Raw genomic sequence first — 14,261 nt, forward strand, 5'->3', positions numbered from 1 at the left:
CTTCTGAGATCCATTCAGAGGCTGTGGAGAGCTGGAAGGACTGCTGTAATGTTGAGTGCACAGATGAGGGAGTCCATCATGGGGTGTAAGCCAATAACACCCCACAGCCATCAATCTCCCTCCAGCCCGGACATCACACTACACCACAGCTGCAGGCACATCAGAGATGGATGAGTCTGCTGTCTCTGCCACAGCGCCCTCATCTTCTCTGATTTACATAAGCATTGATCCCATAATGGCCTAACACTTACACTGTATGTGTGAGTGTTGGCCACAGCGGTGGACATTCAGTGTAAACAAGCAAATAAATCCCTGCACCTGAGGTGAGCTATGCAGATGCTATGGAGATGAAACTGTGCGTCTCTGCTCTAAGAGCAATCATGCGGAGCATCCAGTGCAGCTTCAGAGGCCATTAATAAAGTGAATCCATAATGAATCCACAAATAGCACATAATTTTGTATAACGTCAGCTAAACTGTATATTTAACCATTGTTCATGGCAACATGTATTTTGTATCAATCAATGGTCTCTTTTTTTCATACCAACACAAGTTAATTGCCATCTTGGAACTTTCTGATAGATGACTACAGGTTCAGGAGTCTCCACTTATAAAAGCAAGAAAACAAAAACATAGTTCAGAAAAACAACAAACTTGTAAGAGACACACAGATATATATATGTTAGCTAAGGAATCTTGAAGAAAACTTGAATTGCAAATTAACAATATTATGTCAATTAAAATTATTGTTATATTGTTGCAATGTTTGTCTTGTTGCTTGGCCGATTAGCTTTAAGCTAATTTACGTATGTAAGCAATAAGGTAGGAGAGGCTGTGCTGTATCGTGAATAAGTCACGGCTGAAGGGCGTTGTTAGGCACGACGCAAAGCTTTGCGTCATGCCTTACAACACCCTTCAGCCGTGACTTATTCACGATACAGCACTAGCCTCGAGAACCTTATTGCTTTTATAAAATGGTTACCACACAATACAAATATTAAAGCCAGAAATATGTATTAATGCAACTTTCATGAAGTCAACTTTCACTAAAGCCTTCCTTCCGCCAGAAAAAATAGTCCCTGACTGTGAACAGCAACAGAAGTTACATTATTACACCATTAGATTAGGCAAAGACTGTCTTTATGAGTGTGTCAGTCAGTAGCGAAGACTTTTACATTGAAAAGACTGAATTGTTGTGAACACGGAACAAGACGCAACTGACAAATGCTTTGACTAGCGCTGTCAGTCACGGGAAAACCCCTTAAATGTTAAAAGGACAAGATAATACATCGGACATTTAAACAGATTTTTTATTATGAACATAGGACTGACCTGAAGGAAATTGCTAAATCTGAATGCAGGTAATAAACTCGCTCAATCAATCTCTTTCTCACAATACTCTTCTACATAATACAGTAAGCTTCAATGAACAATATCAATTGCGAACATACAGTTTACGCTGCTAAGAGTGGTTGCTAAGGGTGTTGTGTAGTGATACACAGAACCGTTGGGTAAAGCGGTCATAGCCATGTTTTATCGTGAATAAAACACAGCTATTGACCAATCAGAATCAAGGACAGGAACTAACCATTTTATAAAATATAATAATATTAACTTCATTTCCATGTATTTAAAAGGGGTGAGAAACTAGTATTTTATATATAAAATAAACATATGATGCTAAATGTAAGCTTTTTATCATTTTTAATTGTTTAATGTTTTTGAAAGAAGTCTCTTATGCTCATCATTATAAATAATTGAGCACCAATAATAATTGACCACCAAATCAGCATATTAGAATGATTTCTGAAGGATTATGTGATACTAAAGACTGGAGTAATGATGCTAAAAAAAAACAGCTTTGCCATCACAGGAATAAATTACATTTTAAAATATATACAAAACAGTTATTTTAAACCATAATAATATTTCGCAATATTACTTTTATTACTGTATTTTTGATCAAATGGACTTATCTTAATCTGAATTCAGGGTGATTGGGACACATTTTGCCACTGAGATGACTTGGAAAAAATGTCCCAATCACCCTGAATTCACCTCATATACACACATATACTGACAATAATAACCCAATGTGAAGCTAAATACTGTATAAAATCATGTGTGTGTCTCCACACACAAAGACTTTAAATAAAATTTTGTATATAAAACACAGTTTCTTGCCGAAAGATGAATTGATCTTACATAAAATTGAGGCATATGTTAAATAGAGTTATAAAACATGCTATATAAATAAATATGCCTATATAAAAAAAATATTTGTTTATTATTGAACTATAGCTAACTTTTATCTTTAGGGGCCGATAGCTCTGTGAAAGGGGGGTCCCGGAGCTTGTGGACAGTGGCATTCGGACAGGGTAGAGGGGACCAAATTAATATTTTGTGTTTAATTATTTCCTTATGTGGCTGTAGCTGGACAATAAGCAGAATCATCTCGCAGTGTGGTCTTGTATCACCCTGAAGAGGTTTCTTTTATATAACAATCTGCTGACTGTACACCATCACTTAGCCTTGCCGCGCCCCCATTTTTATAACTTTGGGCCCCCCAGTTTGAGAACCACTGATTTAAACAATGAAGTACAAATGTGTTTAGAGTGCAATAAAAGAAATTAATGACATGCAGTTGCTTTATTAGACCTCAATTTGAGCCCTGAATCGCTGCGGTAGAGGTATTCAATAACCAGCGAGCATCTTGTTGCTCTAGTGATGGTGACACCATGGTGTTGCTGTGGCAACGCGAGTAACCGAGTGTGTGCGGTGGGGGAGGGGTGGTTAAAATGGACAGACAGGGAAGACCGCAGAACATGTGATTAGCAGCACTCCACATTAATGCTTTAAATGTGTGTGTGTGCGTGAATAGCTACTGTACTGACACACCAAAGTGGCTTCTACTAATCTCTGACCACATCACCTGGAGATTGTTGCTATTAGACCAGAGCGGTCCACTCTTGAGTGACACATTGGCCATGTGGCTCTGCTAATGGAGAGTTAATTGGAAAATAAGAAGCTGACCAAAGCCCTGGAGCATCCGCCCAAAACCATCCCTCATTTAGAGTGCTGCAGAGCCAGTCAAAGCAGCAAATCATCCCTCTCCACACACCAGATCTGCTTCCTGCTTTCATCATTGCCTGAACAGCTTATCAGTCATAAAGCATTGCTTATATCGCTAATATGATCAGTTATAGTTTATGGCTTTCTTTGCCTTTTAGCATATTACTTACTCTACTTACAGTTCATATTAATAAGCAGAATAATGACCTGTTAAAAAGTAAAGTATGTAATTTTCCAATGTTAAAATGTATTCATGTATTGTAGTTTAAAAAGCAGAGACAATCTGTTGATTTTTAGCTAAACCATTGACATGAATTTGGGGTTGAAATATTGCAGTTCTGTTATGTATTGTCATTCACACCGGACAATAACTAGAACGATAACTATCACTATACAATTTCAATAATCATTCTAGTATTCTAAGAGAATAGTAATTATAGAGAATATAATTATAATGACACAGAGAAAATCGGAATCGGAATCACTTTCAGTACAATGTGATGAGCGATAAAAACACTGACAGCCAATCAGAATCCACCAGACTTTAAAGAGCTCAACCATTTAAACCTACAGTCCATGTTTACCTGTATAATAAACAGAATGATATTGTTTGCTGGTGTGGACGCTAATATAGTTTTTGTTATGGTTATTGTTCTTGATATGCATGGGCCTAGGTACATGTTTCGCTTTCACTTTTAATTTCAACAAAAAATGGCATTTGCAATCTGTTTTATTTCATAAAGTGACATTTCAAGTGTAACAGGATATTTGATGAGAAAAAATTAGGGTGGGACTTGATTTTAATCGATCAAAAAATAGACTGGATTGTAAAAAAAAAGTGGATGTTTCAACCTAAATGTGAGTTTGCAGTAAATTATCAAGGCTTCTTTTTCAAACCTATTGTAAGCTGCTTTATAGCTGATTTGACTGTTTCATAATTGACGAATTTTGCACCATTGACACTGTTATTGAACTGAACTGAATCAACACTGATCTGACTTCAGCTGAATAATGACACTATTGTCTTAGAATGTTTTAGAGCTGCTTTACAGCAGAATTGAGTTCTGTTTGCATCATTAATTATCATTTTCCTGTTTAGCACTGTGAAGCTGCATTTCAACAATCTGTATTGTATAAAGCGCTATATACAGGGGTGCACATAATTTTTTTGGTCTGTTTCTCAAGGGAGCACCTGGAGATGTTGCTTGGTACTCACTTTACACATCACACTTATCCCAAAAGCTGTCCTCATGACTTTCCTCCTGACTGCTCTCCTCACTATCTTCTTTTCTCTCGAACATGGTAGATGATGATAATGATTTTTTTTACTAACATTAATGACACAGACTACAGCAAGAATATTAGGCTGCTGTCACTTTAAGTAGGAAAACAAGGACCGAATATCTGACACACATCCGGTTTCTTTCTCAACTGTTCACTTATGACATAACCGAGAGAATACTTGCCGAGAAAGGTATTTTGACATAATTTTGTGTGTATGTGTCTGTTCAAGCACAAGTAAACGCTAAAGAGGAATTAATTCGGTGTTCGCTGTCTGACTGTCTCTGCGCGTTTCCGGGGTGTGAGGCTGTGCGCACAGATAACAGCTCGCGAGTCCCGATTTTCGCCTCTTCTTACGCTTTTAAAATCATTTGAATGTGTCAATTGGCGAGACAAAACACGTCCAAATGACAAACTATCAATCTATGATGGTTAAATTTAGCAGTTAATCCGCGAATCACATGCGTGCCGAACCGCTCGACCTTATCCTTACGGATCATGGATTAACTGCGATCCGTTGCACCCCTAATAATTAAAGAACACACTTATCATCATGATTGCTATCTTACCAGAGATGGAGAAAAATCCTACTCCAGTAAGTAAACGTGTCCCTGTGAACCAGTCCTCAAAAATGTTGGTACTCAAAAGCACTTCCCTCCATGTTTTCTGGTGCGCATCGTTTATTTTTATCGTGCATGCACACCTGTGTACCACTTATGTGCACCCCTGGCTATATAAATAATGGTGACTTGACATTATTTTTGTAAACTTTGTTGCATTGTTGTTAACCAGATTTCAGAAAGGCTGGATTACCAAGTCAAAAACAAAAGGTATGTGGCTATTGGCTATGACAGTAGTTCCCAAAATGGGGGGTCGTGACCCCTAGGGTGGGCCCGGAGTTATAAAAAGTGGGACACGTCAAGGTTAAAGCCCAAAGTATACTTCGGTTTTTATGCGTACAGTGCGCGTGACGCAAATTTCATCACCAGAAGAGTACAGTACATGTGCCACTCAATCAGTTGTTCCACAAGGTGGCAACGCTGGTCCAAGCTAAACTAAAACTAAAGAGATGGAAAAACAACCACAACAACAAAATACCGGAGACTGCAGCAACAACAGACACCTGCATTCACAAGTGCAGTGAGTGAGTTATGAGATAGCCGCAACTTTAGTTTAAAAGAATACAAAGTCATTTGTATCGGTCATAACTTCTGGAGAAAAATAATGCAGACACTAGACAAAGCACATAATGGCGTATACTTTGAAAGGCTACACGTTTGACTGTTAAAAAAAAAAAAAAAAAGAGGCATAGTGTACACTATGATTAACCAATAGCCCACATGGCCTAGATGATATCAGCTGAAAAGAAGTTGTTTAGGAGGTGGAGTTTATTAAATTAAAAAGATTTTTTTAAAAATTCAATTAGAATGTGCAGTTTGCGCAAAATAAGAAGTCAAACCTGGTGATTTCGGCCTGTTGCTGTAGCTGTTCTTGAACCTTGCGACAGATCTCACTGGCCGTGGTGTTCACCTTGCCGATCTTGGTGAAGAGAGCGGCGATCTTATCGCTGCGGAGGAATCCGGCCGCTCTCCGTTTCAGCAGGTGACTTAAGCAAGCCTCAATGGAGCCTGAAGGAACATAGAAGGAGGAGTTGATAAGGGGTATGCAGGAAAAGATCAAACAAAACACTGAATAAACTAAAGCAATTAGCATCTTATTATTTCCGACTGCTTCATGAATTCCTTTAATAACAGCCATTTGTTCTCACAAGTCAAGTTTTTAATTCCATTTCTTTCCCAGTGGGCTTCGCTATCGATGAACTCGCATGATGTAAGGGAAAATCTTATTGCAGAAGTAATTGTGTTCTGCCTCATACTCATTCTCCTTTTGTGAGGTAAACAGCCATGACGGGAGCGCAATTGCAACTGGGAACGAGATTTACTACTGGTTGCTGGAGCACAGCTAAATATTTCAGTAAGGCAGAGTCAGGGCGAACTACCTGTTACCGCGCCTGGGATTCAAGCGCCTCGAGCGCTGTGGGCTCACTTCAAAAACAAATAAACAACGGCAACAGTTCCCCAGCCCCCTAATCTCGCCGATGAAAGATGGAGAGGATGTTCATATTGGCGCAAAAGCACGACTAATGCGTTCGTCCATCTTTTTTGACAAGTGCTCATGCGCCAAGAACAACATAAATCAAGATACATGAGGAGATTTGCTCGCCAAATGAAATCAAAATCATTTTTTACATGATCGCAATGAAAGGCCAGTTATGAGATTTGCATCTGACGTGACAGCTGAGTAAAGTCTACCTATCGACTCGCTGTTTGATTGATGCTATCAATATCTCAGCGGAATTAAGGTCCTTTTGCTGCTACATAATCGACTGCATTTGTGGAAGCAATCAGATGTTTATGGCGGTAATAGCACTTTTATTGCTCGGCTTGTGCCACCGGGGGCAGCGGCTTAAGCCTTCTCAGCTTCAAGTTTTTCCCTTTAAGAGCCTGTTTGATACATTTAGACAGCTAAAATGCACATTTATGAGTGACAAAATGCATGCAGATAGGGATTACATTGGACTACTTCCAGGGGCCTCCCAAAAGAAGCTGAACAGCAGGGCCCCTCACTGCTTACAGTTTGAGTCAACTACTATGGCACTAGCTTTCAATGAGATTTTACTTTGACTCTGAAGATGTGCGGCCATGCAGAAAGAGACTTGATCAACAAGCTGCAAATATGTTGCTAATCTACACCTCTAATTTCAGAGCATACAACAAAATGAATCATCTAAGTGGCTGTTAAGTGCTTCCCCCTTGAGAACCCAGCACGATAACTGTCTTCTCCCAAAAGCAGCTCTGATTTGAACAGCAATGCCCTAAGAGGCACTATAAGAAATGGCACTTCCTGTGTTTCTCGGATTCATCATCTAGTGAGCAACAAACGTGCAGACAAAGCGCTGTGCATTTGAGAAACGAGCTGAACGCTCATGAAGATGTATTTACATAATCTCTCTGTGCCTGCTGGTTTGCACAACTTTCTGTATGCATCCATACACCCACAAGCTACTCTGGGCTCATGCTCAAAGCACACTTTTGAATGCACACAACCATCCATTTCAGGCAAAAATAATGCATATAAACATACAAATAAACTCTTAAAACACACTTTTCACACTCTCACTAGTTTATTTTGTCTGTTTATTGTTCACTGTGGAAATGACAATATCTCATATGAATAAGTTGCTTTAACTGAAGAAAGCTTTGAAACAATGCACACGGGAGTTCAGTATCATCACAGAGACATTAAAACAGTTCATCTGATTCAACTCTAACAATCTCCACTGAATAAGGGTGAACTAAGCATTGAGAAGAGCATCTGACAGACCACATGGGGATTTAATGAACAACAGGTTAGACATATTACCCCTATAAATCATTTAATACAGTTTTATATCGTTGCTATCCTTATTGGGGCATTAATGACCGAAAGTCTCCTGTGTTCTTTGAATCATGTAATTTTTAAATACGTCTATCCCAGTTTATACAACTATATGTAAGCCATCTGTAGAATTCATTCAAGTTAAATTTGTCTTTGTGGTGCTATCTAAACATTACACATAACGTCTTCTTTCAGACTGGAATGAAAGTATCCAAAATACACATTTATTAGGTGTTTATTTTACTTTATCTACATTTACAAGATATTCTTAGCTTCGCCCACTCCCATCAAGCACTGCGAATGACAATCTCTCTACACTCTCAAAATACTTATATATATATAAAAAAAAAGCAATAAGGTACAAGAGGCTGTGCTGTATCGTGAATAAGCCACGGCTGAAAGGCGTTGTTAGGCACGACGGGAAGCGGAGTGACTTATTCACGATATAGCACTAGCCTCGAGTATCTTATTGCTTTTATAAAACAGTTACCACACAATACAAATATTAAAGCCAAAAATATGTATCAATGCAACTTTCATGAAGTAAACTTTCACTAAAGCCTCCCTTCCGCCAGAAAAAATAGTCCCTGACTGTGAACAGCAACAGAAGTTACATTATTATGCCATTAGATGGCGGCAAAGACTGTCTTTATGAGTGTGTCAGTCAGTAGCGAAGACCTTTACATTGAAAAGTCTAAATTGTTGTGAACACAGAACAAGATGCAACTGACAAATGCTTTGACTAGCGCTGTCAGTCACGGGAAAACCCCTTAACTGTTAAAAGGACAAGATAATACATCGGATATTTAAACAGATTTTTTATTATGAACATAGGACTGACCTGAAGGAAAAAGCTAAATCTGAATGCAGGTAATAAACTCGCTCACTTGATCTCTTTCTCACAATACTCTTCTACATAATACAGTAAGCTTCAAAGAACAATATCAATTGCGAACATACAGTTTACGTTGCTAAGAGTGGTTGCTAAGTGTGTTGTGTAGTGATACACAAAACCATTGGGTGAAGCGGTCATAGCTGTGTTTTATAGTGAATAAAACACTACTATTGACCAATCAGAATCAAAGACAGGAACTAACCATTATATATATATATATATATATATATATATATATATATATATATATAAAATCAACATTTCTAAAAGGAGTAGTTTTATATTTCTCCATCCTTCCTTATTTTGATTATGCTGTTCACAATGATTCATGGGATTGTAGTTCTTTCCCCTCACTAAAGCCATTAAGTAATCAGTTTTTTTCGTCTGTTTTTCAAACACTTTTTTTGCTTCAAATCAAAGTTTGTTGTGTTGTGATTGACCTCGTAGATGATTGTCTTGGTTCATGGCTTATAACTTTTTAACAAAGACTTTTTTTTAAAAAATGAATGGAAAAAATACTTACAGAAAAAGGGGGCGGGCGCTAATGCACTATTGAGGTCAGCTTTTGAGACGCTATCACATCACACACGTGAACGCGCTCAAAACCGACTATACACATTGATCGATGGCTGTAATCAGAGCTACTATCATCTCTGCGAGGGGTGGGGGGCTGGATGCCGGAGGCTGGGTGCGATCGCTGCCATTCGTAAGGGAACACACCTGTGACTGTGCAGTCAAGCTGTGAGTCACAGTAATAGACAGTAATGAACTGCATTACAGAGGTACTCAGCACAGAGCGTGGGAGGCGGGGGAGGACCATAGGAAAAAAACATAAGACAAGAACTGACAATGAGGAGCAGAGAAAGGCAGGACAGAAGAAAGCCAGAGTTAAAATGATGAAAAGTGAGGAAATGAGAGGGGCGAGAGCGTGAGAAACTACAGACCCCAAAGACGAGATTAATAGAGTAGAATAAAGGAGGAGAAAGAAAATGCCTCAGTGACTCACTGCTTTACTTATTAATCAGCCTGATCTTTGTCCCTCAGTCTGGACTCAGGCTCTGTCCTCAAGCGCTGGCCTTATGGAAAAGAGCATGTTCAGATTGTTCAGACATCTGAATACCAATGACAACCAGTTAAAGGGTTAGTTCACCCAAAAATGAAAATTCTGTCATTTATTACTCACCCTCGTGCAGTTTTACACCCGTAAGACCTTCGTTGATCTTCGGAACACAAATTAAGATATTTTTGTTTAAATCCGATGGCTCCGTGAGGCCTACATAGAGAGCAATGACATTTCCTCTCTCAAGATCCATAAAGGTACTAAAAACATATTTAAATCAGTTCATGTGAGTACAGTGGTTCAATATTAATATTATAAAGCGACGAGAATATTTTTGGTGTGCCAAAAAAAACAAAATAACGACTTACTTAGTGATGGCCGATTTCAAAACACTACTTCAGGAAGATTCGGAGCGTTATGAATCAGCGTATCGAATCATGATTCGGATCGCGTGTCAAACCGCCAAACTGCTGAAATCACGTGACTTTGGCGCTCCGAACTGCGGATTCGACACGCTGATTTATTATGCTCCGAAGCTTCCTGAAGTAGTGTTTTGAAATCGGCCATCACTAAATAATTTTGTTTTTTTTTTGGCGCACCAAAAATATTCTCGTCGCTTTATAATATTAATATTGAGCCACTGTACTCACGTGAACTGATTTAAATATGTTTTTAGAACCTTTATGGATCTTGAGAGAGGAAATGTCATTGCTCTCTATGTAGGCCTCACAGGAGCCATCGGATTTCAACAAAAATATCTCAATTTGCGTTCCGAAGATTAACGAAGGTCTTATGGGTGTGGAACGGCACGAGCGTGAGTAATAAATGACAGATTTTTCATTTTTGGGTGAACTAACCCTTTAATATGAGATTTTCCACTGGACAGCGCTATGTGGAAGCAATCATTCCCATAGGGAAATGTTGGTTAAGAAATGTTGGGTATTCAATTTAGTATGATTCAGTTCAATTAATTTTTTATTCAATTCTGAATCAATTCATTTGCACAGAATACTAAAAACTTTATCCCAAAATGAATTCCAGTGTCGTTATTGACTATTAAAACTATTAAAAATCAGTTTCAACCTAAACTGAAATAAAATAATAATTTAGCTAAATAGAACAACAAACAAAGGCACATAACAAAATTACTAAAACCTAAACTAAATCAAAACCACTTTAAGGCAAGCCTCCAAGGTTAGCAAAAAAAGTGTAATAAATGGACGTCAATGGAGGAGAGGCTTCAATATGCCGAATAAACTGCTTTTGTGGTAAAACAGCTTATCATTCAATGAATCGACAGCCTGTCGGCCAATCTTCAACATGTTTGCCAGAAAGCATTAGTTTAAGTTTTAAAAAAAATGCTGTTTTCACAGACAATTTTATGACTGGTAGGATTCAGTTTATGACACTTTTCATTCATTTCTATGGTATCCATAAACATTGATTGAATTTCTGTCAGAGTTGTGCGAAAATCAATGACGTGATCCAAGTTGACCGTTACGCTTTTTCCAATGGTAGAGCCGCAGGGGTTGGTATCTCCCAATTTCCCCTCTGCTGCTGATCTTGTTGTCTATCCCCTTAAACTAGCACATCACTTCTGACTTCGAACCTGCCATGACAAGTCAGACTTACAACTGAATGACATTGTAAATGAGAATTTCCCTCAGAGGGAAATATATGTCAACAACAATGTAAATTTCAGTCGGTTTCTCATTCAAAGCTCATGTATGGCTTCAGAAGACTTGTGGTTATATGGACAATTCTGATGATGTTTGGTGCTGTTTGGTCCTTTTATACTCACCCTCATGTCATTCCAAGCCTGTATGACAAAAGAGAACAAAAAAGAAAATATTTTGAAGAATGATGGTATTCAAACACTTACCATAGACTTCCATTTTATATACCAAAAAAAAGAAAGAAAGAAAGAAAGAAAAAGACATTGGCTCAAAATATCTTCTTTTATGTTCCACAGAAGAAAAGGTCATACAGGTTTGGAATGACATGAAGGTGAGTATACCTAAGTTTTCATAATTAGGCTGTTATGCTGGTTCTGAGACTGCAATGAAAAACTTCATAAGAAGGAAGAAACCTTGGGAGGTAGTAAGACTAAACAAGCAGAAGGTGAGGACAGAGTCTTCATCGTGGTGACAAACCATTGTGATCTACAGATGTCGCTCTCAAAAGAAAGAAAAAAACTTTTTTCTTGCCCTGCTATTTCTGTGAGGTGAGAATGAGCTGAGTTTAAACATTTAGAAGACGCCTCTATTAATAGAGGCATCCATAGTTTTTTTTTTTTTGTGAAAGGAGTCAAGTGTGAACACAGCCCATTCCTGTCACCAGGAAGCCTTGCAAAACGGCAGTCTATTTAAACATTTCACACACACACACACACACACACACACACACACACACACTACACAACCCAGCATGAAGAAATCACACACCTGTAAACAAACACTCGCACCTCTGACAGTTTATGATGTATTCACCCCATTCCTGCTCTCAGGACACCTGTGACTCCTGCTTTCATGTTCCAAATAACTGCTCTGTGTCCCATCCTTCCAAACCAGTGACTCTCAGCCAAACAAACCTCACATGGCATCTCAGTCTTAGTATGGAAACAGGAGAGATTTACATACACATACACAGTCAGTGGAATCTAAAGGTCTAATGTCAGTTTGAAAATCTAAAATTTGAAAAATTTAAAAACGGATAAATAAAATAAAATAAAAAAAATGGTATTACGTAAAATGAAGAAGAAATATTTTCAATTTTTACTTTTAACTCAAATTTTTGTTGATAATATATATATATATATATATATATATATTTATTTATTATTTTTTTTTTTAAACAATATTTTTTTTAAATGGAAAATAAAAACATTTCACTAGTGGTCACAGACTTTTGCATGCATTTTTGCATAAATTATATGTTAATTGTTGAAAAATAAATAATTATAGATTATATAACATGCTAAGACTTTAAATCTGACTCAAATACTGTTCAAATGTGCCTCCATTTCCCATGGCCTTGCAGGTCATCCTCTCACACCAGGTGATTAAATATTGATTCACTCTTAACGGTCCATCAGACCAGCAATCTCGTCTCTGAGACATACGGCGATCTCAAGCTTGAGTTTTATCTAATCTCTCTAGACTAAGACAGCAGGCTGAATAGAAATCAATCTGCTTGCACCGCCCTCCATCCACTGTGTGAAAGAGAGAGTTTACTTCATCAACGCTCTATTTGTCTAAGCACCTACGAAAACATAGAGATGCTTCAATCAGCTGAGGGATGCGCAGCGCTCAACCACAGCTGCTGACACTAGGGCGGTCACCAAACACCTGTTCGAGAGACAGGAAAACATGACAATGCTGCATTCACTTGACAGAAACACCCACTGAGACGCATAGAGAGAACATTCCCTGATTCCGCTGTCAGAGACAGCAGAGTGTTTTAGGGACTATTAATAAAAAACAAAAATGCAAGCAGACTTTGTTTTTGGTATCTTTGAAACCGACACCAGTACTTTTAATAACTCTAACACATGATGATAGAGTGTTTTGGGCTGGTTAAATATGTCATCAACATAATGTTATATAGCTAGCTAATGTTATGAGAGTGGTTTGTGAATTTGCACTCTTGAAAACATCAAACAAACCAAGTTTTGCATCCATGGTTTGTTTGTGAACTGTATTGTACACTCAGTAAAATCAATTCAACGATGTTTGCCTCTTGTTCAATTTAATTACTTAAAATGAGCTAAAGTAACACGATTTTATTGTGTTCAGTCGACCTAATACATTTAAAATTGAAGTTTACTTAATTCTTTTGTGTTGGGACTGCATGAATCATTTTTGATCACTAACTGGTCAGTGGATTTAACAGTTCTTTCTGGATCTTGATTGTCTGAGAGCCGTGCGATATTCTAGTGATAACAGCACTCCTACCTTTTATCACCGTTTGTATCACTCCGCTTGATGCGACTGTCATGGTGGCCGAGCAAATCCTCCATATTTTTTTTTTTTTTTTTTTTACAAATACTACACTTGTACCACGAATTGTAGTTTTAAGAGTTTTTTAGATGAGAACGTAGTTGTTTAGACCTGGAATATGTGACTCATATTTAATCATAGCACCTATTTTACAATTTGTTTAGATGTTTTCTGAGATGCGAGCTCCAGGCCGTCAGCGGCAGTTCAGTGCTCGTGTACCCGCCGAGAACAGCTTCATCTCGGGGATTTGCCGCTGGCTCTTATAGTGGTTAAACATGAGATATAATTCATTTTGGGTACATAAAAAGGGCTTTGGTCTTATTAATCTAATACTTATTCCTGAGAAAATCGAATTGGGCTATGATAAATTTAATAATTTAATTTTAAGGCTATATTTAACTTACATCCTGTAGAGCACTGATTTTGTATGTTTGACTGAATTGTACAATTGTGTTTATTTCCTATTGTCATTTATAACAGCTATTGTTATTAACTTAAATATTCTTGTTCAATAAATA

The 14,261-nt window shown here is 37.9% G+C and overlaps 1 protein-coding gene across 6 annotated transcripts in view; it reads right to left on the reverse strand.

Moving 5' to 3' along the window:
- sgsm2 (small G protein signaling modulator 2) overlaps positions 1–14,261 on the reverse strand; it is a 59,146-nt gene that overhangs the window by 24,660 nt on the left and 20,225 nt on the right. For all 6 annotated transcript variants that reach the window (XM_051863039.1, XM_051863043.1, XM_051863041.1 and 3 more), the window contains exon 3: positions 5,812–5,980. In XM_051863039.1, the coding sequence (XP_051718999.1) occupies positions 5,812–5,980 (169 nt within the window). The remainder of the gene's footprint in view (positions 1–5,811; positions 5,981–14,261) is intronic.

This window comes from Ctenopharyngodon idella, chromosome 15 (genome assembly GCF_019924925.1).
Source record: "Ctenopharyngodon idella isolate HZGC_01 chromosome 15, HZGC01, whole genome shotgun sequence".
Taxonomy (NCBI): domain Eukaryota; kingdom Metazoa; phylum Chordata; class Actinopteri; order Cypriniformes; family Xenocyprididae; genus Ctenopharyngodon; species Ctenopharyngodon idella.